General features: G+C 53.8%; 7 protein-coding genes across 7 annotated transcripts; 4 read left to right on the top strand and 3 right to left on the bottom strand.

Annotated features, from left to right (window-relative positions):
* Positions 1–291: 291 nt before the first annotated feature.
* Positions 292–3,233, top strand: PV09_06425 (uncharacterized protein). Its single transcript, XM_016360062.1, has 3 exons — positions 292–468; positions 528–2,528; positions 2,651–3,233. Exons 1-3 carry the CDS (start codon positions 426–428, stop codon positions 3,052–3,054), a joined length of 2,448 nt encoding a protein of 815 aa, XP_016212144.1. The 5' UTR covers positions 292–425; the 3' UTR covers positions 3,055–3,233.
* A 355-nt stretch (positions 3,234–3,588) lies between these two features.
* Positions 3,589–6,252, top strand: PV09_06424 (uncharacterized protein). Its single transcript, XM_016360061.1, has 3 exons — positions 3,589–4,393; positions 4,960–5,745; positions 5,802–6,252. The coding sequence occupies exons 1-3, from the start codon at positions 4,106–4,108 to the stop codon at positions 5,874–5,876; spliced, it is 1,149 nt and encodes a 382-aa protein (XP_016212143.1). The 5' UTR covers positions 3,589–4,105; the 3' UTR covers positions 5,877–6,252.
* Positions 6,253–6,417: 165 nt separating this feature from the next.
* Positions 6,418–8,212, bottom strand: PV09_06423 (uncharacterized protein). The gene is made up of 2 exons (XM_016360060.1): positions 7,573–8,212; positions 6,418–7,353 (listed from the first exon to the last, which is right to left on the bottom strand). The coding sequence occupies exons 1-2, from the start codon at positions 8,018–8,020 to the stop codon at positions 6,713–6,715; spliced, it is 1,089 nt and encodes a 362-aa protein (XP_016212142.1). The 5' UTR covers positions 8,021–8,212; the 3' UTR covers positions 6,418–6,712.
* A 7,529-nt stretch (positions 8,213–15,741) lies between these two features.
* PV09_06422 (uncharacterized protein) lies at positions 15,742–16,826 on the bottom strand. The gene is made up of 2 exons (XM_016360059.1): positions 16,649–16,826; positions 15,742–16,584 (listed from the first exon to the last, which is right to left on the bottom strand). Exons 1-2 carry the CDS (start codon positions 16,768–16,770, stop codon positions 16,014–16,016), a joined length of 693 nt encoding a protein of 230 aa, XP_016212141.1. The 5' UTR covers positions 16,771–16,826; the 3' UTR covers positions 15,742–16,013.
* A 2,019-nt stretch (positions 16,827–18,845) lies between these two features.
* On the top strand, positions 18,846–20,301 carry PV09_06421 (uncharacterized protein). Its single transcript, XM_016360058.1, has 2 exons — positions 18,846–19,223; positions 19,307–20,301. The coding sequence occupies exons 1-2, from the start codon at positions 18,939–18,941 to the stop codon at positions 19,970–19,972; spliced, it is 951 nt and encodes a 316-aa protein (XP_016212140.1). The 5' UTR covers positions 18,846–18,938; the 3' UTR covers positions 19,973–20,301.
* Positions 20,302–22,680: 2,379 nt separating this feature from the next.
* PV09_06420 (uncharacterized protein) lies at positions 22,681–24,307 on the bottom strand (the record flags this gene model as incomplete). Its single annotated transcript, XM_016360057.1, has 4 exons — positions 23,830–24,307; positions 23,337–23,761; positions 23,162–23,286; positions 22,681–23,112 (listed from the first exon to the last, which is right to left on the bottom strand). The coding sequence occupies exons 1-4, from the start codon at positions 24,150–24,152 to the stop codon at positions 22,681–22,683; spliced, it is 1,305 nt and encodes a 434-aa protein (XP_016212139.1). The 5' UTR covers positions 24,153–24,307.
* Positions 24,308–24,804: 497 nt separating this feature from the next.
* Positions 24,805–25,813, top strand: PV09_06419 (uncharacterized protein; the record flags this gene model as incomplete). Its single annotated transcript, XM_016360056.1, has 1 exon — positions 24,805–25,813. One exon carries the CDS (start codon positions 24,805–24,807, stop codon positions 25,678–25,680), a length of 876 nt encoding a protein of 291 aa, XP_016212138.1. The 3' UTR covers positions 25,681–25,813.
* Positions 25,814–25,834: the final 21 nt, after the last annotated feature.

Below are 25,834 nucleotides of genomic sequence, written 5' to 3'. Positions count from 1 at the left end.
GCTGTTACTGGTGGCTATATGGCTTTAATCTTCAGCCTAGTTTTGCGTCACTGAATGCGTATGTGAAGGATCACCTCGCGAAACACAATACATGGCGCGAAAGCGGTTGCATTTCTCACCATCGAGACTATCGCATAAAGATGAAGAAATCAAGTACTATGAAGGTGATGATGCGTATGTTGTATGCAGATTTGACGCACAGACCGGTTCCGTGCGGCGAGTTCCCAATGCGGAGCGGAGACTGTGGAAGTGAGCGAGGGCGACACGAACATGTGGCTTGTATGACGGACGCCCGTCTTAGATATTCCTCAGCACCACCACTCTTTCTCTGTCGGCACACTGAACCATGATTCTGAGATTATCGTCATTGTCACACAGGCCTTGAAGCCTTTACGGATATCAATTCGACATAATTTAGTTGCAGCATGGCGTCGTTACGCAAGCTGCTTCTGCTTCCGCTCCTACTACGTATGATCCCTTGTGTAGTCCGTTTAGATTTGACAAATGCTAACAGATTTGCCTTGCAGTATCATGTGTGGTACATGCTGAGCTCCCAGCTCCGCAAGATGACGTGCAAGAAGCTACCGAGATCTTACGAAGCATCGTGCCGTCACCTCGAAGCCAGGTCACAACGAAGCAGACAGGCATCACATATTACGCGAAAGAGCTCTTCTCACAGCTCTTTCTCCTCCGGCCTCCTACAACTTCTGCATCACCAGATGATGCTCGAACTCAAAACGAGCCCCTCAATCACGCGCTACAACTGTTGGAACGCGCGGCAAAACAGGACAACGCAGATGCACTCCTCCTTCTAGCCGAGCTCAATTTTCATGGCAACTACACTCATCCGCGCAACTTCTCTGCCGCTTTCACGTACTACGAGCGCCTTGCCTCTCTTACGGGCAATGCGTCTGCGCAGCACATGCTTGGCTTCATGTACGCCACAGGCATCGGTGGGGCTGTCGAACCTGACCAGGCGAAAGCGTTGCTTTATTACACCTTTGCTGCCGAAGGCGGGGACATACGTGCCGAGATGGCTGTTGCATACCGACACCATGCCGGGATCTCCACGCCGCGTAACTGCGACGAAGCCGTGCATTACTACAAGTCCGTTGCGGATAAGGCCATTGCATACCTCCGCACGGGACCTCCTGGCAACCATATGGTGATCAAGGATTCATATCGGCTGGCAGATGATCACGGCGGTGTATATGGTGAGGGTGCGTCTGTCTCTAGCGCTGGTGTGAACGCAAAGTATGGGCCGGCCCACTCGGATGCTCACGCAAGCTTTGAGGATGTGCTTGAGTACATGGACTTCATGTCGCGCAAGGGCGACCTCAAGGCAACTTTCACAATTGGTAAACTCCACTACGATGGTTCCAGGGGAATGAAGCGCGATCTGCGATTGGCGAGGCACTATTTCCTCGAAGTCGCGCGTGCAGTCTGGCCGAAGAAAGGCCCGCGCAAACAGGACGTGTCCGCGTCAACAGAGAAGTTGGCTGCCAAGGCTGCTGGCTTCTTGGGACGCATGTTTCTCCGTGGCGAAGGGGTGAAGCAAGACTTCGCGCTTGCACAAGTCTGGTTCACTCGCGGTCTGTCAGCCGGCGACGCGCTTTCTCAGTATTCTATGGGCATCATGTATCTGTACGGGTATGGCGTCCCACAGGACACGTATCGCGCAGCTGAGTATTTCCTCCCCGCCGCAGATCAGGATCTCGCCTCGGCGCAAGTGCGGTTGGGCGTGCTATTTCTAGACCAGGGCGACACGCTTACTGCTCTGCAATACTTCGACCATGCGCAGCGCAATGGTCATGTCGAGGCGTACTACTATCTGGCCGAGCTATCGTATGCGGGCATCGGCCGCGACCAGTCGTGCCCCGTCGCCGCGGCATATTACAAGATCGCCGCGGAGAAAGTGGAGATGATTCTAGCGCCTTTTAGGGAAGCCAACGAAGCCTACGCTGCAGGAGATCTGGAGACGGCACTGGTAGACTACCTCCTCGCGGCAGAGCAGGGCTTTGAAGCTGCACAGCAAAATGTGGCGTGGATCCTTGACCGCGCGCTCCCGCGACGATTCGCGCTGGGAAGCGCTCCCTCATCCTCTTCATCAGCTTCTGCCTTGTCAACTCACTTCGGTGCCGTGAAGCCCTCTCCCTTTTTGGCACTTTTGCACTGGTCTCGCTCCGCTGCGCAGCGCAACATAGACTCGCTACTCAAGACAGGGGACTACTACCTTTACGGTCTTGGAACAAATCCATCACCCGAACATGCTGCTTCGTGTTATCAGGCTGCTGCGGAGACGATGATGTCTGCGCAGGCATACTGGAACCTGGGCTGGATGCACGAAAATGGCGTGGGCATGGGACAGGACTTCCACCTAGCGAAGAGGTTTTACGATCTGGCACTTGAGACGAACAAGGAAGCATATCTGCCCGTTAAACTTGCACTCGGGAAGTTGAGGATACGAAGTGGATGGAACAGATGGTTTGGTGGGGATGGTGGAATACGAAGCATCGAAGATGAAAAGCGTAAGTAGTTTTATTTCTTTCCATGTTTTGACTTTGTTCGGGTATCCATCCACAATATGGATACTAGCACCAAACACGAGTGTTCTTTGGCCGAAGCAAAGCCAGACTAACGAACTTAACAGTTCCTAAGAAGACATGGTCGGAGTGGCTGCACGCTTTCCTAGAGGCGGACGCGGCACTTGCACGTGATTATGACTACGAAGCCACCGATCCGACTGGTCTGCTTGATGATCGGGACGACTGGTACGGATCTGGCGGTCACGCTGGCGGCGACCCCGGCGGTGACTATGATGACTTGGACTTCGAGGATGGGCTCCTAGAGTCACTTCTCATCGTCGGAGCTGCAGCACTGCTGATGATGCTGATAGTCTACAGACGAAGGAGGCAAGAGGAAAGAGAGAGGGCGCAGCTGGGCTTACCACCTAGGGACGGACAACAGCTGGACGGTGATGGAGCGAGGGGGCTGTTCCCTGCACCAGGAGAGCCAGAGTTCGCGGGATGGGTTGCAGGCGGGGTTGGACATTGACATGAAGGAGATGAGAAAGGGAATTTATGTATATATTTGTCAACGACAGGATGGGATGATGTAAATCAAAGCACGTTTGTCACCGAAGATTCGACTGTTTTTGACGATGAAAGTCAGCCGACCGGGACAGTCACGTGCATCTATAGTTGAATGACTGAAGGAGTAGCATAGGAAAGCGGATTTCTGAATCATGATTCGAATTTTTCTCTATCAAATTGCGGACATTTCTTCCAGTCCTCAGCCGGGTGGACGTCGATGAACGCGTGAACTTACAAAGACCGACAAATCAAGGAGTAGGACTGGAAAAATGCCATCTATGAAACAAGCTCCTAACCCAGCAGCCACCAATCTACCGTATTACAAGCTACGATATAATGTCCAGCTTATATAGGCGGCACGTCAAAATCAAGAGTTCATTGGCCTGGGGAGAGCATTGCGACGATCCCTAGCGGGCACATAACATCATCGCCCGCCATGATTGCATCACCCGCCACACGGCTGCCCTTCTCGACATTTGAACCTACTCCCTGAGATCGGAATCATGGCGCTGGCCCCCATCGCCTTCATCGTGGGCATCGCCCTTATCAAGAGCATTACGCTCATGCTGCTCGGCCTGTACCTTCTCCGTACGTGAAAGGAAAAGCCGGTACGAGGACGAAGCGAAGCGTCCGATTCGTCGAGTGGGGGCCCTGTGTTGCTCCTCCACATCCACATAACCCCCGCAGACAAAAAGCACGCAAGACGGATCACGCCAACACGGTTGAGGGAGGGCCCGCCTGCCTCGAGCCTGGAGAACCCGCGTCCACAAAAAGGGATCGAGGAGCGAGAGAAGCAGAACGAAACCAAGGGGACTTTTGTCTTTCTTTTCTTTGCTTTAAAAAGAGACCAAAAAAAAAAAGAGAGGGGAGGAACGAATGAAGAGCTCTTCCCCCCGCGAGCGTTCACAAAGGAACAAGAAAACCGTGTCGGAAAAGGCCTGACCCGGAACGGATCGTTTTCTATTACTCTTCCTACGCACCCTCCTCCGTACCCGTCTTTTCCCACAGCGACCATGGCGTCCTCCTCCTCCTCCTCGTCGTCGTCGTCGTTCACCTCCATACCGATCCTGTCGCTGGCGGCGGCCAGGGAGCCGACGACCAAGGCGCGGTTTCTGGACGAGCTCCGCGCGGCGCTGTTGCACGTCGGCTTTTGCTACCTGAAGGACACCGGGCTGCCCGAGGACCTGATACGGAGCGTGCGCGAGCAGACGCTGGCGTTCTTCGACGAGGACGTGCTGCCGCTTGTTGAAAAGGAGAAGATCGAGATGAAGAATGAGAAGAGCTTCCTCGGCTGGAGCAGGGTGAGTCGTCTTTCACTTCTTTGCTTGCCATCTGCCCGCAATCTTTGCTTTGCGTCTGATTCGCACGAGTGGCCCGGAAGTTCGTACCTTGGCCTGGCTATGATTCCCGCATTTTTTTTTTCAAGAGTGAACGAGACTTTGTGAGGAGAACTCCCTTTTTTGTTTTCTCTCCTCGAGGAAAGAGACTGGATGCTTTTTTCACGAAGGATTGATTACAAGACATAATATGACATTTTTTTTTTCACCAAAGACTAGAGACAATTCTTCAAAGCTATGCGTTACATCAGTGTCGGGCTAAAAAAAAAACATCATGCAGAGGCTTATGCAAAGTAATAAGGAGGAAGAAAAGGTTCATTATGTACAGCATAAATGAGAGGCTCCTGCGAGCCAACGTGTAGGGATATCAAGAGCCAAAAAAAAGACCTCCCAAGCAAACATTAAGCAAACATGAAAAAGAAAACTCCTGCCGATGTCCCGCTCCTCAGCTATGCATTTCGAATGGGGGAGGTTTGGGATAATAATAAAAGACAAAACGAGCGAGAGCGCTAACGATGGGGATGCAATAGTTGAATAACGAAACAACAGCAGGACACAGCGATTACCGTGAACAGCTCGACCTGTCAACGCCTCAGCCGCTGCCGAAGCCCACGGACCCCTTGTATTGGAACTTGAAGGCACCAAACCAATGGCCCTCGCCCGCTCACCTGCCCAACTTCCGCCCGGTTTTCGAGGAGTATATGGCGCGCATGTCGGAGATCAGCATGTTCTTCACTTCGCTAATTGCCGAGGCGCTGGGCATGCCCCCGACGGCGTTCGATCGCTTCTTCGACGAGAACCAGCAGCACAAGCTCAAGATCGTCAAGTACCCGGAAGCCCCTACGGACTCGGACGACCCTGTCGAGCGGCAGGGAGTGGGCCCCCACAAGGACAGTATGTTGACGTCCTATCTGTTGCAGGTCTCCAATCAGCCCGGCCTTCAGGCGCAAAACACGGACGGCGAGTGGATCGATGCGACTCCGATCGAGGGAACGCTCGTCGTCGCGATGGGCCAAGGCCTGGAGGCTCTCACGGCGGGCGTCTGCGCGAGCACCACGCATCGGGTGCTGAGCCCAAAGCGAGGCCAGGGAGCGCGGTACAGCGTGCCGTTTTTCCAGGGCGTGAGCTACGACGCCAAGTTCGAGGAGATGGACGTGCCGGACGACGTGCGAGCGCTCCGAAGAGACGTGCTTGCTCGCAACGGCGGCCGCAAAGACGACGTCGAGTTCACCTTCAGGAAAGGACGATGGGGCCACCTGGGCGAGGCTACGCTGTCGAACCGCGTCAAGAGCCACCCTGACGTGGGAGAAAGATGGGTGCGTTCCGTCGATAGACACTGAGCCACGTTTCAAGATGTACTGACGACTGGTAGTATCCCGAGCTGCTTGCCAAAATTCGTGAGGATCAGGCTGCCGAAGCGCGTCGGAAAGAAGCGAAAGCATCATGACCCCCGCGCTGCACCGTGCATGGAATGCCCCCGAGTTTGGTCCCAAAGGCGTACTGTCTGACGACGGTGTATCTTGAGACATGTCGGTTGGATTGCTTTTTTCTTTTTGCGCAGACGCAGGGACTGGGTGAGGAGGGGGCTGTAGAGAGGAGTCACAGAAAGGTGATGTGTGCCCTAAAGTCTTTAGAAGCCCAATAGAACGTGTCGCGAAATCCAAGAGTTCCGAAAAGCTCGAATAAATTAGTGCGGCCAGTTTCTGGCGAGAATAAGGGGGCCCAAGGGGAGTCCGGACTTTTCCGGGTCACTCTGGGCATTAAAACGTCCACGCTCGGCAGCCAGCAGCTAAAGAAATGAAAAAAAAAAAAAAAAAGACAAAAAGTGCCGTTTCTCGGGTCAAGACGTGTAGCAGCATGCAGATGCGGTACCGAGCTGTGGTCAGGCGAGGAAACTAAGATGCGATTCCATGGAACTGGCATCAGGGTCCCCCCTCCCCCCCTTTTTCGGGCCGATTCGATCGGTGGGCCCCTTCTCGTCTCAAAAATCAACCTCAGATCGCTCTATAATCCATATGGACTCCAGTCAACGGAACGCCGAATTCGCCTTGCTGTTGTGGGAATGAGTTTGCTTGCAAAGAACGGTGCGGAGGGAAGGTGGGTAGGTAGGGAACGGCCATGCACGGCAGTCGACGATCGAACACCGGAGTCAAGCGAGTGACAGGTTCCACAAGGGCGAGCATGTACGTTCGGGAGGAGGGAGGAAGAAGAGAGAATTCAAAAAAAGAAAAGACAAAAACAAGGCAAACGGGATCGTCAGATCCGGTCCGGGTCGGGTTTGCTTCATTGCTCGGCCTTCATGTTTGGCGGCATGCTGTACATGATCTGCTGCTGGGAGTCTAACGACTGGCGGTGCATCATCTGCAAGTGTGGATCGGACTCGTGCGGAGAGTGAGGAATGAAGCCCTGGGCGGCCGGGTACTGCGCGTAGGCGGGTGTCTGCGCGGCTGGAATCTGCTGTCCCGGATGGCGGCCGTGATAGTCGGCAGGACTCGCCGGCTGCGTGTACGCGGGCATCATGGGCGCCTCTGAATGATACGCGACCGGCTGCACGGGCTGGACGGGTCTCCCGCTGGAGTCGATTGCGTAGTTGTAGTTCATGGACTGCTGGATGGTTGGGTCGACCGGGTGCATCGGCCGCTCCGGCTCGTGGATCGGGGCGCTCACCTGGGGCGAATTCTGACCCCACCGCATGGTTCCTGCTACGGGCGACACGTCCGCAATAGACGGTGATCGGTCGATGCTGGATGTTGCTGGGCTGTACGTAGCACCCCACTGCTCTTGAGGACCGACGGATGGCACCGACGGAGTCGGTATCGATCGAGGAACTGGAGTGGCTGAATTGCGTAATTGGGTTGCCAGTTTTATGCGACGTGTTGGTGAATTTGGGCTGCCCGTGAGCATGATATGGTCGCTATTTAGGCCTGCAGGTGGTCTCAAGTCAATCAATGCTGTGGCGGACCTTTTTCTCCGGGTCTGGCGATTTTGCGTGCTTGTACTTTATTTTTTCTTCTTCCTCTTCATCATCATCATCATCACCTTCTTCTTCTTCTTTTTTCTTTCTTTTTTTTTTGAAAAAAAAAGCAAAATTTTTTTATTGCAGGTTGCAAGCATGTGGGTGGTGAGGAGATCAAGATACGTACCATGTTCCGACATTGTGGTAACGGCGTGATTTAAGCGCGATCGAAGCAGAGCGTTTTCCTGCTCGAGCTCCTGATTGCGTTGGATGGTCTGCATCAACTTCGCGTTGGTATCGCTCGAGGCCGTAAGCTCTCGGATCTGGCGTTCCAGATTGTCGATGTGATCCTTTGTTCGCTGGCGGATGGCCCTCTGCGCCTCCCTGTCATTTGCGCGCTTCCGCTCCAGCTGGGCGGCCGTCAGAGTGGTGACGCTGCGGGTTCCGGCGCGCGAGGGCCTCTTCTTGGTGGTCGTGTTGGTGGTTGTCTGTTTTGCTTTTGAATCTGCGGCTAGGCCAAACGGTGGCTGCGCAGAAGCAGCTTTGGACAAAGTTGGGAGCGCCGAGTGCAGCGCAGATTCCGCCATCAGACCGAATGGGTGTCCCGAAAAGCTTGGGTATTGCACAGAAATCATGAGGCAGAAGGTGATGCTTCGTGCAACGTCGAAGCCGTGGGCGCGGGGGATTGAGGGCCTTGGTCAAGGAAGCTCCGGGAAAACCTAGAGCGATGATGGAGGACAAAGCAGCGGCTATTAGAATCTCGGGGGCCTTCAGCCTCAGCAGAGTGGTGGGTCCGCGTGAACGAGCGATATGCTAGGCTTTAAATCGCTTGGTGGCCTTTGGGGTCGTGGTATCGAGGATCTGCACGAGAGGCTGCCGAACACATGTACTCCGCAAGGACAGCAGAGGCCTGACACCCTGCGGCAATCAATGTACTTATTTAAAATCGAGGGCGGGAATTTTTGCTTCGACCTGACGGTGAACGAGCTGCAGATCGACTTCTGGAAGGATGCAGTTAGCCGGGTGGTCTGGGAGAGGCCGTCAGGTGAGATTATTGGCCTTCTCTTTATTTACGGCGCGCATGAAGGCAATACGCCTGGCAGAGCAGCCGCCACTTGGGGAAACGGTTGTCCCTAGCAGCTGTAGCGAAATCTCGTTGGCCCACACACGATGCCGAGCCAAGCACGCCTGTGGGTCGCAGTACCGGACGCTAGACAGAATGCACGAGACGCGGGGATTGGTTTCAGAAAGCAGAGCTCCGTCCACGAAACCAGGCTAGGCACGAGGCGTGCGAGGCTTGACGAGCTTTGACGTCGATAGCATCTCCGACGAATTAATACGACGACTAGGGGCCGGCATCAAGCGAAGGGGTGTCCTGCATGGCAGAATCTTCTGTCATTGTTCCAGAAGAGGCGGCATGACTTCTACTCATGGCTGGCCGCCGCCAATCTCCCTTGGATCATGGCCAGAGCGCTGGTCGGGCCATGGCGCACACCACGACGCAGCATGGTGGGTAGGCAGGTAGATTCGGCAGGTGGGTAACAGGGACAGAGTGCGGATATGACTTCATGCGCCCTGAATTCCTCGAGCGGGCTAGCAGTCGTCGTTGGGGCCGGCGTTGGGTCTCAAGATCTGCTTTGGTGGTGCTACTTCTGCAACTGCTGCAGATGCCCCGAGGCGTTCGAAACGCTCGGTGGAAGGAGTGCTTGCCCAGCGCAGAGGGAGGCGGGACGGGTGGGGGGAGGGGGGGGATTTCGATAGGGCATGATCCAACAGATGCTGGGCAGAGATTTGCACCTCGGAATGTGGGCAGGACCGGTGCTGACGATGACGCTGGTGATGGACGAGCACTGGGGGGGGGGGGTGAGGGGAGTTAGGATCCAGAGTTTCACGAAGGAGCCCACGCATCGCCGAGCGCAGGAGCAAGTAACAGGTTCTGCGGTGTGGAAACGCAGGCCACACCTTTTCGGCACGTACGGAGGAGCCTTTTCGTCGATGGCGAACTGTTCACGATGGTCCAATGGGTTCCTGAGCAATGAAGGCAAGCGTGTCGGAATGTCGGGACGCATTTTGCGGCGACGGCGCCGACAGCGCTAGCATTCGCTGGGTGCACAGGCACAGCCAGCGTGTCTGCGAAAGCGGACTGGACGCTAGGTTTGCGTGATGCAAGCCCCCAACCGCCACGAATTGGCCGTTTCCAAATATGCGCCAATCCGAACCGCAAAGGTCCATGGCAATCGCGATTTCGAGGCCAGCAGCTGGGCCGGGGTGCCAAGGGCGTGCGGGTATGCCTGTGTGCGCATGTGTGCGTACGTATATGGGAGCGCCGCGCGATTGAGGAGGCGAGAGAGCGAGAGAGGCAAAGACGAGAGCAACACGAGGAACTGGGGCCCGCCTCGGACAGCTGGACTTGCGTCTGGAGCATACGGCCGAGCCATCGGCCACTTCGTCTTACGTTGTCTGGCCGCGGCGGGACGTCGTTGGATGCCGTGCTGCGGTATGGGCCCCGGGAATCGTCGAGGAGAACATCGGCATCCGCAGGCACAACGGCACTCGCCTTGTCGCCCTCGCTTGCTCGCCAGCCCGCCCTGCTGCCCGGCGGCAGCGTGCGAGACATCCGGGCCAGCACGCAGGCAACGGCGAGCGGTCGGCGTGGATGCTTGGGGGACGGCTGCGGTGCAGGGCGACGATCGGATCTCATCATTCCACGTGTGCAGGTGGGTGTCGACAAGGGGCCGCTCGCTCGGCATCGTCGCTGGCTGCAGGTGCGGAGACGGCTCCAGTCGCCCTCGTCCTCAGCATTTGCACCTCGCGTCTCGCGCGCCAGGTCGGAGACATCCTTGGGCGCGGTCGGCCTCCACATGGGCGGCAAGGTAGGCATGGGCCGCCAGCAGGCACGCCGGCCATGCACGAAACCATGCGCGCATGGAGGAGAGGCCAGAGGCGTGTCCAGCCGGCGGTTCTGCGCCGCGTCGTCGTTTCTTTTTTCCTCTTCCGCCCGCCGCCGGGGGCAGCGGAGAGCGCTGGGACTTGCCTTGGGCGCCGTTCTCGCAGTGCGGCCACGCGACGCTATGGAACGAGCCTGCTGCTGCATGTGCAACGCCCGGCTCCACGCACCGTTTGCGCGCTGCACGCGCCCTCGCAGCGCTCGGCATCCCGCCACGGCCCTGCCTGCCTGTGCTCGTCGTCCTCGTCGTCCTCGTCGTCCGTTCGTCGCTGCGCTGGTCGTCGAGTCCTGCTCCGGTCCGCTGTGCGAGTGCCCCAGCTGACCCGCACAGCTCGCTGCCGCCGCGCCGCCGCCGCCCCCCTTTGCCGGTGGCGCAACGCTTCTGGCGCCTGCTCAGCAACACCAGCGACGCTTGGCCGCCTCGTCACAATTGCGCCAGCGCCGCGCGCTAGAACTCGTCCAGCGCAGTCTTCGGGCCACTTCTGCGCTGCCCAGAGGCCTTTCGACTCGCGGCGATCTCGTCGTGCTGGACCCTGCGCTCGTCGCTCGTCCAGCATGTTTCAGGATATGTGGCCTGACATGGCTCTCTCTCTCGACCGGCCCTCCGCTCCACCACCCCCCATCATCCGTCTGTTCTAGCACCGGCGGATGACGCCACTAGCCTTCAGCCTTTCCTACCGGCGCCTGTGCTGTGCTGTGCTGTGCTGTGCTGTGCTGCGCTGTCTGCACGCTGCGAAGATGGGCTGCGACGCCTCCCCTTCTCCGTGGCCCACCTGCTCCTACACCACCACTTACCACCACCACCACCGCCGCCGCCGCCATTGCTGCGTACTACTGCCCTCGCGCTGGTAAAACACGGCCGCTGGTGCATGGGCCGTCTCGAACACGACGATGGGCTTGCAGCACAGTGCCTCCGCCTTTCACGCACGCCGCCCTCGACGACGGCCAGGATCAGGTGCAGACCAGCATGGATCTTGGCTGTACGTCGTGAACTTCGACAAGCCCCAGCCCTTCTTCTCGCCTCCGCGCGACGCATCTTGCTGCTCTGTCCCCGTGGACGTGTGACCATCCACGACCAGGTGCCTGTTTCGAGCCAAAACTAGGTACCCGCACAACGTGGCTCCCTTGACCCGTCATTCGCCATGCCCTCTTGCGCCCCCGCCTTTCACGTTTTTGCGTTCTCCAACACCAGTCAGCGGTGCTGTGGATCTCCCTCTCTCGTCTCAGACAGACAGACAGACAGACACACACTCTTGCAGCGGACCGTTGAAGCGCTGGTGTACCCCCCGCCCATCCTCCATCGCCGCAACTTGACTCGTCCGCCTCGATATCATGCTGCACGTCAGAGCTGTCTGATCGGGTCGCCGCTCCAGGAATCCGCCACTGTCGGTCGAGCAGAAACCCCCCCCCCCTTCTTCCCATCACCCGTCGCCATCGAGCCCACGGAACCAAGCATGTACCTTTGCTCCCTCTGAGCTGAGCTGACATAGCTGGGTACGACCGAGACCCGGCGCCCTCACGCCGGGTTTGCACAGGCCCAAATTTCAGCGCAAAATCTCCGACTGGATCTCTGCCTGGCCATGCATGCGGCGGGGGCCCCCCTCTCGATAACAAATTGAAAACCGCATGTGCTCTGGACCCGGCCAGTGCTAAACTTTGTCCCGGCGGTGGAATCAATTGTCAGCCGTGGCCAGGCATGCCAGGCATTCCTGGCTGCCGTTGTTCTGCGGGCGATTAGCCGCCGCCATTCCCTCTACGGCTGCGTCTCCCAGTGCTTTTACCCTGAAAGAGAGACGTGGGTGATTTTATCAGTAAGCGGGCCAATTCGCAGAGCAAGGCAATGAGATGTGCCCTATTTTGGCTCTTGCAGCAGCACCTTTTCTCGACGCCGGACTGGAGTACGTCTCCACGGTGCTTCGCCAATCACGGCTCCGGCCTCTTCCGTGACAAAATGGTGCTGCCTGCCAGCCAAAAGGGCATTCCTGTGGTACATGCATGTTTCTTGTGGACCAGCACGTTTCACGGCATCTCAAATCTGACGTTCGCCATTTGCTCTCTCTCTCTATCGCTCGCTCGCTCGCTTCACCTGGCACACGAAACGGCGTTCGCCAGTCACGATCCTGCACAACACGGCAGGTTTCCCCATCATCTCAATCGGGATATCCGAGCACGGAACACGGCGTAACGTACGTACATGGCAGTGTTTGACACCCTGCCATTCAACTCGTTTTTTTTTTTTTTTATTTTTTCAATTTTTCGCTCACACAAGCTCCATCATTGAACTACCCCCCCAGTTGGTACTTTCAAGAAATCACAGTGTCGATCCACGGTTTTGCCCAGTGCAATCTTACTAGCTCCAAAGTCAATCGAGCTGACTCGACTTCAACATTCCACCATCGCAAGAAGCCAAATAAACCAAAGGTGTTTGATCCAAAGGAAATCATGGTGGGCATTGCCATGCAGCAAGCAGGCAAGCACACACACGTTCGAGTGACCATGGTTTTGCGCAAGCGCGCCAGAAGAACAGCCCTTGAATATCCCATCTGCATTGTTTTAATTTTCTCTAAGCTGTTCTGGTAGGTGATCCTCGTGGGACAGCAATTTGGCTCGACCCCCCCTCAACGGTAGATCGCTGCTGGCACTGCACAGCACTCACGCCTCCCTTTGGGGCATGCTGATGGCGTTCTGTTTCGGTCAGAGCCATCGCTGTCGCTGGCACCCCCGTCCCCCGGCACGCGACCGATCCTTGCGGGTACGAGCGAGGCCACGTGCTGTTTGCCCTTGCGTAACCTCCCCAGCCTTGGCCCACTGTGGTTCTTCTCCCCCCCCCCCCCTCTCGCCCTCTCGCATCATCATCATTATCGACTTCATCTCCGAAGCTGTGCCATCCTTTGCCTCTTTCAGCTGCTTTGCTGCTTGCTACTGCCGAACAGCACAGGAATTAGTCTAGCTCGACCTTTGCGTCGCCAAAAGGCCTTCGCATCGTGGGTCTTGACCTGCCTCCCCTGCGCTCAGCTTATGGCGATCGAGATATTGGGGCTTGGGCGGAGATCGCAAGAGCTCCGCGCGTGGCATAATGTGTGGTCGGTGTAGTCTTGTGTTTGGTGCAGCACAGTCGCCTTTGCGTCCTTGTCCAGACCTTGAGCTCGCCCCGCGACGTCCAACCCTTTTTTTTTTTTTTTGGCGGGCGTATCGAGCACTGGGTTGGATGACGGTCTATCATCCCGTTCGAGTCAACCCATTTTCTTCTCCCAAAGAAGATCCTCCGTCACACATCTGACGCTGCACGTTGCATCGAGATTTCATCGCGCGTAGATCTCAATGAATTCAAAAAATCCTTCATCAAACTGCTTCTTTTTCTTTCCGTCCCGTGTCCCTGGTCAGAGCGGCGGTTGCACATCCTCGAGCTCTGACTGCTCCAGCGGGTCACCACACAGCCGTGTTTTCTTTTGATTCTTCACGTTCCGTCTTGATTGCCCTGGCCCGCAGCGAACAAGGCGTGGTTCATCATTGCGGTGTTCTGCCCGCTAGGGTTACTGAAGCACGGATAGATGATTGAGTGGCAAACATTTTGAGGTAGCAATAGTTGGCTGCATTTTTCTTTTCTTTTTTTTTCTTTTTTTTTTTTTTTTTGACAGGTCTGACTATACAAAGACCAACCACAGCGATGTAACAACCACCACAGAGCTGCGCCGCCACGTTACAAAGCAGAATAAAAAAAAAGACCAGGGAGGATTATCTGGATAGGACGAGGACTTTACACCTACCGAATAGGATTCCGTCCGCTGCGAGTACCTCCCTCTCATCAAGTGCGGGATTTGCCTAGCTACATGACGCCATGGACAGATACGACATCTTGACCGTGAAAAAGCACACCGCGGCAAAAACACCACGAGGACACCTTGCCCTTGCCGTGGGCTTTCAGGCTCTTTGCAAAGGCCAGCATTCAGCATTCACTAGTTCTTCGGTGTCATAGTCGAACGAGGCAATAGGCGGCACGCATTGATGCCCTTTGGTCGACGGCAAAAGGCACGGACAGAAGGGATGAAGGCATTTGCCATCGACTATAGACGTAAACGTGCTACACACACACACACATCCCGTCCGCTGCAGAAGGACACGCGCTCACCAAGGAAGAAAAAATCGCTCTCTCCCTTTTCTCTCTCGCTCTCTCTCCCTCTCTGCCTCTCCCCTTCTCTCTCTCTTTTGCCTCTATCTGCCTGTCTCCCTCGTGGCGTTGGCTGCAAGGGACCTCGGAGGACGTCTCCATCGCTAGCGCTAGAAGCACAGAATGTTCTTTTCAGGTCCGCGACGCCCGAACGAAGGTTGTTAGTGCATCCAACCAAAATCGTGGCGCCGTGTCTGTGAGGTGCCGGCGTGATTTTCGTGCCCAATCACGACCTCTGGCTCTCGGCAACGAGCTTGGACGATGGACGAGCGAAGGGAGTGACAAATCGTCTAGATTAACTTAATCTGCGAGCAAAGACACACCAAGACAAAAGGGCCGTGTTGCTTCAAGGAGCAGTCGTTTACGTCTCTGTGACCAGTGTCGTAATTTCTCTCCCGTTCCTCTTTTTCTTTTTAACAAGGAAGGAAAAAAAAGCTTTTTTTTTTTTAATTCTTCCTTCTCACTACTCGGCCTTTTTCCGCGTGCGGGATCGCATATAGTCTGGGATGTCTGCATTATGGAGCGATCTGCTAGGACGGGTCGTCTACAGCACTACTGCACGCTCTGGAGCAATCGTGAAATTGGAACCTAACGCATCCACGCGTTCTATGGGCGACGATTCTTTGAACCCAACAGTCTTGTTTCTTTTTCCTTTTCCAAACGAGGTCTGCCCAGTGCGCTCTTTCATGTGGTGCGTGCAGGGTCGCTGGCGTAATTGCTCTCAAACGTCCCGTCCCCACCCACACAAAACGTACGAGGCCAGCGCCTTTAGAGCCAGCGGGCCTGCGATCCGACACTCATTTGACGAAGAGCGTCATTTCAGCAGGTCGCTTGACAGCGTAGATGCTGCCGGTTAAACCGCCCCACTCTGCCGGCAGTTGGCTCTGGACGGGAAAGAAGGGCGCGCATCTGCAAGACGCAAATGCAGCACAAGCAGTTTCGTGGAACGCTTAAGTACGTTTCACGTCGTTGCGCAGAGCGACGTGCATAAACAGCCAGTAGGCTGCCAAAATCGCTTGATGCGGTACGTTAAGCTGCAGGGAAAGAAGGAAAGGAAGGGTGGGATCGTCAGAGATCCCGCCCAGGAATTTCTCTCAAAAGCCTTTGTGTGGTGCATGAGGGAAAAAAGCATCCGCCAACGGCATGTGTATAGCGGAAGCCGCTTTGCTTCACCATACACGCAAGTCATGTCCCACCATCGAATAATCCGTCGCTCGACAGCCTTGTCCCCTGATGACCGTTTTTTTTTTTTTTGTTTTTTTTTTTATTTGGCTTCTCGAAGGATCGTCGAATATGTCTGCCTCAGCGCTCAGCGCTATCAGATTCCAGCCAAGTGACAACGCGAGATTAACTTTTGCGCGAAACTATCCGCACACTCGAGGCCTTTTGCGGAATAGCACCCGCCCGTCTCGAGGCATGTACTCATTTATCTTGCGACGCTGTACGTTGACACGGTCTATCAACTTGAGGATGGGCGTTGCACGTGCAGTCTACACTCGAACCATCTTTCATTCTACTCAAACGCATCGTAGCGATAAACCCATACTCGGGGCTCCTGCCATGCTCCACCAAGGAACACTGGTTCACCGTCCCACTCGTTCAGACCGACTTGTTTCATGCCTGCCTTCTGAACGACCTTCCTTGAGGCTGCATTTGCATCGCCCACCACGGCCTCGATAACTAGCCTGGTGAACGGAGCAAAGGCGAGCCTTGACGTCGTGCACGCGCGCAGCAACGCAGCACAGGCTTCGGTGGCATAGCCGTGGCCCCATGCAGTAGGGAGAAAGAGATATCCAATTTCGAGCCGCAGCACGCCAGACGCCGGGTCTGTCCTCGTGGTGAACTCGTCGCGAAGCGGAACCGTCTGTCCTGGCTTGAGGCTGATCAATCCAATCACCTCAGTTTCCTCCTCGTCCGTCCTGATCTCCGCAGCCGTGCCCTCAGCACCGTCTACTCCCTCCTTTCTGCGCCGCAGATGCACCGCGTACGGCGCCTTGTACCGGTTCCATTCTCCGGCGTCGGAAGGCAGCATGTCCTTTAGGATCTTCGCTGAATCTTCGACCGTCTTCGACGCGCCGAGCACGCTGCGCTGTTTCCTCAGCATATGTCTTCAGGTCAATGTGTTTTCAGAGCCTGGTAGCAGCTTGCCTCCACTGTGTTGCCAGTTCATTGCTCCTCACCGCGTGCACGAGTCTCACGTCGTCCGATCCGTCCTCGTGCGACTCGAGCAAGGTCAGCTTGAGACGCGGTGTCAGTATCACCTTCTCCATCGCTCTGTCGTCCCGCGAAAAGACGCTGTCCAACTGGGCAGATGCGTGATGTTATGTCGCTGGGTACAACGACGGTACGTACCTCTCGCCTGACCTTGCTTCGCTGTCTCGCCGATCGCGGAGCTCGCGAATACGGTGAAAGGGTTACATCCGGTCGAGCACTTTATGCGATCGATGCCATCGTTCAGGATAGCGAGCACACGTAGGCGGTCAAAGACGTGTTCGCAGTTGCCTATACCGGTCTGCGTCTGTCTGGTAATCCTGGGGCGGCCTTGCCACATAGCATGCAAATCTCGACGTGCTTGCTCAGGGCGAAACGGACAATCTTGTGAGAGCTTGACGCACTGGGTTCTTCGTCGAAGTCCGACGGAGGCTGTCCTCTATGGCTTCTATCACACAGCCTCACCTGTAGTACGCTTGTGCTTGCCTCTCTTTCCTTGCCTTTCTCTTTGCTCGCGTACTGTGCTCATGTGCTGAGAGGCCATAAGATCAGAGTACAGAATGGCAGGGGGCTTGACGGTTGCTTTGGATATCTTTCACCCATACGTAGATGGCGAGTTCTAGTTCGTTGCATGGCGCCCCCATTCGTTTGTGTTCGTCCGAACACGTATCATCAGGAGTGAATAAGTCGACACCGTCGCGGCATATCCTTGAAGGCCACCCGGGCGAGGGGGATTCCTGATGAGCAGCGACCGACACTGCCCTCATGCTCTGTTTTACAGTATGTAGCATGCAATCACGCGACGGTCGCTTTACTTCTGCTATTGCGTCCGTGTAACACAGCATGGGCAGGCATTCATCCGAATCAAGCTCGGAACGTACGTAGAAGTCGAATGCAGTGTCTGTCTCGAAGCCGCTACGTCTAGCCTTCCACACCGTGTGCATAATCGTCCGCCACTCTTGCGCAGATAACGTCACAATTTGTCCTGCTACTGATTCAATACGTATCACCGCGACTGGCAGAAGTGGGCGATTGTCTGTAAGGTTTGGCGGCCAGCAGCAGGATTTACCATGCTTCAGACTCTCCCCATGGGCTGGCTGTCTTGACGTCAGGCATTTGACGAGAGGTCAAATGGACACAACTCTCGGGTATAAATATCTTGTTAGCTACTCGAACGCATCGTCCACTCGCTCACTTGCTTGTTGGTCCTTGGTGGATCTCAGTCGGTCTCTCAGCTACCACAAGTCGTTTCCCGACGCCCCTGTTCTATTTTGACGTAGGTTTGCAGCCTCGAAGAAGCTCCGTTTTGTCGTCTCTCACAGATCCTTCGTTCGGCTTACGACACAGGGTAGAAAACGCGCCGTGGGCAAAAAGCGACCGATCCTAGAACGCGATTCAGCGACGGGCTCTTGCCAGCATGGCATTGCGAGGTAGAAAGGCTCGCAAAGGTGTCGTCAAGTTCTCGCTAAAATTCCCTGCCCCTTGGAAGCTGTTGCGGCAGAATCCAACCTTCTGGGCATCGCATTTGAGAGTGGCCTGAAGCGATGTGTGTTCATTCCAGGAGGTATTGAGACAAAGAGCACCAAAGTCTTGATCACGCTGAGACCAATTAAGCCTGGAGCACACAATGCTCCTGTAAAATCTCGAAGAAATATCCTTGCACTCGTGTTCAATATATCTGTGGAAAAAAAAGAGCGTTCCGAGGATTGGTTCCACCCATCCTAACATTTTGCTTTAATTACATGAAACACTAGCGGTCTTGGTGTAAGCAAACCTAGATATCGTGGTAATGGCTAGATGGGCGAACTATAGGAGCTTCCTTTCTACTTCATTCAGTCAGTTGATTTACGAATAATTTGACAATGCTTTTCCTTGGAGTAGTTCTAATGTGTCGAGTGTTCATGGTGGAATGCATTCAAGGCAAAATTCGAACCACGAATTGAGGTAATTCGAGCGAGGAATCAAACGTGTGCTTAACTGGCACGAATTGGGAACCCAATCGGTTGATTGTCTCGTTTTCTGGACTTTGCATTGTTGGATCACGATATCTCAGCCTTGTACAGCCTCGTGGGAGCTTGGACCACGTACGACCTTCTCCACGCAAGAAGCTTGTCCTTTCCACGAAATGTGGGCACTTGGCTGACCTGGACAACTCTCTTCGGTTGCAGCCTTGCGCAGTTATCTTCCCTGTCTGTCCACTTTACTCTGTCAAAATTCGCACCATTTGATGCTCCATTTCTTCCACAGATTTCCTCCTCGTAAACTTAACCATCGGCTAAGACCTTCTCTCAAGCGCACGATGACGACGCTAATACCCCTCAGCGAGATACCAACGCTCCCGCTTCTGTATAAGCTTCAACGTCTGAGGCCACATGCCTTACCTGCTCATCCCGTGAACGAACGGCACAATGCAAAGATCGCCTTGATACGGAATGACATCACTAAGCTGCAAGTCGACTCCATTGTCAACGCTGCGAACGAGTCCTTGCTGGGAGGCGGCGGCGTAGACGGCGTACGTTTCTCGACGCATACGTCACTCAATCACATCACCGCTGTGCGTGGCAAGGAACTTTGCTGAGCTAAAAAAACCAACAGGCCATCCACCGTGCCGCAGGCCCTGCGCTCCTACGTGAATGCCGCACTCTCAACGGGTGCCCTACCGGTTCCGCGAAGATAACAGATGCCTACTCACTTCCTTGCAAGAAGGTCATACATGCCGTTGGTCCCGTATACTACATCACCAAGCGAGACGGGACAAACGAGACTTTGCTTCGAGGGTGCTACAGACGCTCGCTCGAGCTCGCCGAGGAGCATGGGCTTAAGAGCATTGCGTTTTCAGCGCTGAGCACTGGCGTGTACGGATATCCATCCCATGAAGCGGCAGAAGCAGCCGTGAGCGAGGTGAGGAACTTTTTGGACGAGAGGGAAGATTCGGCGCTGGAAAGAATTGTGTTTTGCAATTTCCTCGAAAAGGATGAGAAGGCTTATGAGGAGATTTTGCCAAAGTACTTTCCGAGTGAGGAGGCCGTGGTCGAAGCAGCTGGCTCGAATGAGCTGGAGGACAAGCTGCCAGAGGCGCCAAAGGATAAGCCTGCGCCTGAGGGTGCGATGGTACAGCCGCAGACGAAGAAGTTAATGGCAAGCCATGACGACGACGAATCTGACGAGGAGTGGGAAAAGATCGAGAAAACAGATGTGCCACACAAAGCCACCGTGGAGGACGCAGTGGATGATGAGGTTGGAGGAAAGTCAAAGGTTTGAGTCACGTCCGTGGAGACAGTAAGAAATGCGGGCTGAATAGGCTACCTCTTACGCGCGGACTTGCAAGAGACATCATTCGAAGAAAGGACATGGACGCGACCATCCGGTTACTGCCCATTAGGTTTGGCGATTTGTAGTCCTACTGTGCGTCTAAGGCCCGCCCTTTCGGTCAAAGTCGTGGATTTGCTCACAACAAATGACCTGAAGCAGGTGAACTGCTTTGTACGGCGTAATGGAAAAGCTTTGTAATGAAAGTATGCGTCAGTACCTTTGCTCAGCACATTTAGTTCTACAATAGTAAGTCTTCGCCTCCGCGAGGCTCTCCGTGACTTGGCCCTTCCACTAGCCTTACCCCGCTCTTTTCTTATTCTATGATGCTATGTCGTGAGTTCTGCCTCCTTTATGGATCTTCCGTGGCAATATAACCTGTTTTATTATACTGGAGAAGCCAAATCGTTGACCATTGCAAAGTATCCATGGCGGAATCGATAGTCCATTCGAACGTTTTAATGCAATATTGAGCGCTTTGCTCCATCTGCTGAGGCCAGATGATGTGTCCACTTTCATAGAGGATAATACTATTGTTCGACCTTCTAAGACACATGTTTTCGTCACTTAAATGGTCTATTTCGTGGCCGGCACGGCAACGAATGGTACGAATGCGGTCGGTGGACCAAGCAGACTGGGCTTCATTCATCATAAGACTGAATAGGTGAGCAATGACGCTAATGATTTGTCACTAAGCAACAGGATACAGCAAAGAACTTGGACAATAAACTCCTACCCTCACAGGCAAGTTCCGCGGGTATACCTCCAGATCTAGTGGCTGGGCTTTCCCACGATGTACGCGATCAAATGCACGCCTATCGTTTGATGAGGGCACGCAGACACCCAGCCCTGTTGATGATACATAACCAACGGATACCGTTTAGCAAACCCTGTGGTGTCAGCCGATTATCCGGCGCGAGAGCAGTATATCTTTGCGCAGGCCCTTCGATGCAACTTCCTACAGCCTTGTTGCGTTGCTTCTGCGGGGTATCCTTGCCATAGGCAGTGATTAACGAGCGAAACCAGGAGGCACTTGCTATGTTTATATCAAATCAAACTGGTTCAGAGAGTTCGTCAAGTATCGCAATGAAACTTTTAGCTGATGGTATTTTTACAATATCCTTCAACAGAAGCACTGAGGGCCTTGTCCCCGCCTTTAGGGCGACACAGCACATCGGATTCCATTTAGTCATAATGATTTCTCCGATCAGCGGCCACATAGGCGGCGAAGGCTTCAGGCTTAACATTATTGTTCAGGTGACGGCTTCAGCAAGAATATGTTTTAAGTTCCACTGCTACACCGAGGTACCGGGGCTTAAATCCTGAATTTCTTGCAGCGTCAGTGACACGGTAACCAATTCTACGGAGGGACTCAATGCACGGTTAAGAGTTCGAGATTGAACCGGAACAGAGACGTTTATTCGCGATGCGGGACGGTAGGCGTTGCCAGTGAGAGGGAAATCAAGGTCACTTCGTCATCTGTTTTGGCCGTTTCCTAGCTTTTGGGAGGATCGTCTGCTGCGATCTCGATCAGCCTGGATATACCTCAGGACGACAAATTTGCACTGGAATTGAGCATTGCTATAGGTCGGCAGCCATCATGCAGAGCACGTTTAAGTTGTTTTTGGAGCGAACATTAAGTCTTGGATGCATTGATCCGGCCAAGTCAGAACGCAGATGGTAAAACAAGAGCAAATCCATTCTGGATATCAGTATCAGATATTACGAACAGAATTAGTGCAGCTGTTATCTTCCCCCAAGAACTTCCAGTCAAAAAACTGAAAAAAAAAGAAGACGAAGAAGAGAGAGAGAGAGAGAGAGAGAGAGAGAGAGAGAGAGAGAGAGAAGGAAGACCTCGCAAAACGAAGACGTGGCAATGGAGGTGAACAAAAGAAAGAAGGTGGGAGTGGCCGAGGGAAAGCCTGAGTATCTGATCAGATGTACCTTGGTTTCGATCGTGCGGTTTACTGTGGATTTTTGTTCGTCAGCCGTTCATCATGATCGGTTACTGCCGTCGCCCGGACCGATGGTACCAAGTCAGCCCGAAGTTGATTCCACACTCAGCGTCTGCTGACTGCTTACTGACTGCACGCCACAACATGATCTCGGTACGTATCGTGAAGAAAATTTTGCTTCGGCAATTTCCCTGAGCAGAAGGTATCCCGTCAGGTGAGACGTTATCCGGCTAAGAGCAAGGTCACGACTACAGCATGGTTCGGGGGATGAATGTCAAGCTTGGAGCGAATATGATTACGCCATTACCAATCTCAGGACTACGCTCTGGCCGGGGAAAAATTGCAAGGGTGAAATACATGTGTTCTCGAAACAGCAAGTCAAGTCGAGTCGAGTCGATGACCACTTGACGCATGATTCTAAGCCGCGCTCCGACCGAACGGATCCGAAGAGCCGCTCGACGCGATGATATTTCCTTCGTTCTGGACCCGTCTTCAAATTTAACTTCATTGATTGGATATCGATTAATGCCTTGCTATTTATCAGTGCATCAGTCATGAGGTGCTCTCGCTCGCGCACTGAAACATTACTACATGAAGCCGGTCCGCGCCTACGGCGCCGAAAGCTGATTTCCCCCTTCCCTTCCTGAACATCCCGGAAACGTCAATACAAGATGGAAAAATTTTTTTTTTCCTTCTTTCGGGTATCTATGTGGTTGGAGTAAAGACGCTTGACAACAGGCCCAGGAACCCTGTAATACCATTTCCTTGAATCAGGTCTACAAGGTCTCCCAGAGTCGCGGAACTCGAGTTCAACAGTCCACCCACTGTACCGACTATGAACTGAGTGACGGGAACTTCGGTTCCAAGAGTCATGTTGTTTAGAATATTCTCATAGTACATGATGTGAGTTCCGTCGTAGACTGTCGAGTTACCTCTAGCATTCAAAGCAAGATTTCCTCTGGCCAACGCATCAGCTTCAGCGTTTATGATCGATTGAATGTTGGAGAACAAGGTATTGTAGTCGACAATTCCGGAGAAATCGACCGTGTTATTTCCAGGAGCGATGGTTGCATTTATAATTGTGCCTTGGCCAACAACAAGACCGTTTGGAATCATGAGATCCAGGACCTCGTTTCCCTGTTCATCTATTAACTATTGTTCTCAATCATATAGATAGAAGGCCTACAAGTTCAAATCCAACAAGAGATGGGTTGGGCAAATTTGCTGTTCCCTTGAAGTTGGTACCGTCTGCTTCTGGAGTGACTAGAGCCTGCGCAGCGAGGATGCTGAAGCCCTTCAACTGGTTGAGACCTGAAAGAATATTAGTCTTGAGGTGAAATTATGGGACAAGTCACCAATACCTTTCAGCTTTATGCCTTTATCTAGAGTTAGAGGCACTTTTAACGCACCCAAGTGCGCCGTTGTCGAGCCTCGCGCAGACAAAATGAATTCTTCCGCATAGACGGCGGTGGTCAGGAACGCTTGGAACTCTGTTAAATTCTGGATCTGAACCGTCTGGTTCTCTAGAGTGATTGTTGTATTGCCATGCAACTTCTGGGCCGGTAAACGAACTGTCACGTACGGGGTGAATGGGTGAGTTTCTGGTCTGTACAGATGCAAATCCGTCGGATCGAGGTGTACTGTCAGTCCGAGCGGTACCTTCAACGAGGCTACTAAAGACACGGTGATTGTGTCTGGTGTTGGCTTCATGAGCTTGGAAGACGAGATTGGTAAACTGGCCGAGTCGACCAATCTTTGCGCAATGGCTGGTAGAATTACGAGGAAGCTAATACCATTAGTTCCTGCGAATCCATCAGGCCATAGATGGGCTGCTAGAATGAAGCCGTAACCTACAAAATTGGAAGTCCCACTGCCAGGGCGACAATACCCAGAAGGACATAACAGATCCAGTATCTCCTGAGGTGCTTTACCGTCTTTTGCTTCCGAGTGAGTGGAACTTCTGGTGGATATTCTACAATTGAACTCTGTCTCGTGTTAACGTCCTCGATATGGTCCGTTCTCGAAGTCTCCGGTTTATATGTGTCTGGAGGCAGCTCGTTGGGCCATCCTGCAGCGACGTGTTGTGAGAAGTGCTTGGGCTTTTCGTATCCATAGTCCTTCTCTGAAAGGTCCACAACGGGCAGCGAAGGCTGCTTCTCGATCTTGTCGTAGTCCATATCGTTTCAAGAAAGTTGTGAGCAAAGAGATGGACTCGATCTATGTTTCAAGAATACCGTAATTTCCGGCTTACAGGGCGTCACATCGTTCATCTAAAAGTCAGCCAGTCCCCACTGCTCGCTTGTATACGCATGGGACGCAAGATTGATCGCCATTCAGTTACCAGGAACAGCATTGACATGCCCACGCGATTTGATGTGGAGTCCCCGCCCGTGCACCTCCGCATTATCGCTAATTCGGCACGAGAGTATCTCATCTCATTTTCATGTGTGCCTGATGAAGCACACGTGCACGTTCCCTTCAGTTATGCCGCTTCGTGTCAGGTAAAGAGCCTCGACAAGGGTTCTCGGTTAACCACCCAAAAATGACGAAACTGGAACACTAAGCGAAAACACCGAGAGAGGATCAGAAGTGTCTGTTACCAGATTCTCGGCCACAGCCGAGATGCACATTCGGCGTGGTAGAATGTGGCGAGATACACAGAGCATGAACTTGCGGAACTTCTCGTGCTTGAAGTTATATATTCTAGATAGATCAATACTCGTTCTTATAACGTGCAGCTCTTCTGATCTGTCCCAGAATTTTCCAACGAAACAATAGCAAGGAGCTATCCATTTCCTCGAGTGTCTTTTCTGATAGGCTTGGCTCAAAATGACAAACGTTGCCGCGACGGGGACCAGTACCGGAGTTATGTCCGAGAAACGACTCCCTTATGCCGTTACTCAGGACGAGCTTTTTTCTTCAGACTTTGATCCAAAGTCGATGAAGAAGATTGCTTCGGAATTGATTTTACTTGCAGGGGGTGCCTATGCGGTGCTTTTGCAAATGGCGTACCCAGGCGTTGCCAAGGGTGTTGACGAGCACTCCAACTTCGCTTACAGACCAACGGATCGCCTGCGAACCACGATGACATTTGTATACTGCATGATGTACGGGACGCCCGAAGAAAAGAAGACGATTGTCGATTGGGTTCACAAGGCACATTCCGTCGTGAAAGGCCCGGACTATTCCGCTGACGACCCAGACCTCCAGCTGTGGGTTGCGGCAACGTTGTACGGCGCCGCCACCGAGATCCACGAGAAATTCTTCGGCAAGCAAAGCGAGAAGGAGGCAGACAAGATCTACCGCGAATACTCCATCATCGCGACGTCTCTTCGCGTTCCTGCCGACAAGTGGCCGAAGAGCCGGGCAGCGTTCTGGGAGTACTGGAACCACATGCTTGAGACGCTTGAGATCAACCAAAATGCGAAGAACGTCTGCAACGATCTCTGCTACAACAAGCACGGCCCCCTGTGGGTTCGAACAACTCTTCCGATTATTCGCGTCTTCACTGCAGAATGGCTCACGCCTCGTATGAGGCAGGAGTACGGCCTGAAGCGAAGTCCCAAGGCTTACAAGACGCTCATGATGAGCAGCAAGGCTGTCTACCCAGCATTACCAAAGTTTATCCGACATTATCCCGTGCGATTCTACCTCAAGGATATGAGGAAGCGGATGAAGAAGACACAGGGCGGCAAGTGGCAATGAAACGCTATGCATGACATGAGAGACGGCCGTGAGTTGATGACTCAGAATGCACTTTTGTACTATTGCCGATAGATTCCCTCATCATCTCTGCAGATACCATATAGTCACTTCATATGTACAGCATATCACATGCATTGACGCCTTGAGTTTGCTC

This window comes from Verruconis gallopava (genome assembly GCF_000836295.1).
Source record: "Verruconis gallopava strain CBS 43764 unplaced genomic scaffold supercont1.22, whole genome shotgun sequence".
Lineage (NCBI taxonomy): Eukaryota > Fungi > Ascomycota > Dothideomycetes > Venturiales > Sympoventuriaceae > Verruconis > Verruconis gallopava.
Note: the sequence above shows the minus strand (reverse complement) of the source record. Positions and strands in the feature narration are given on the sequence as shown.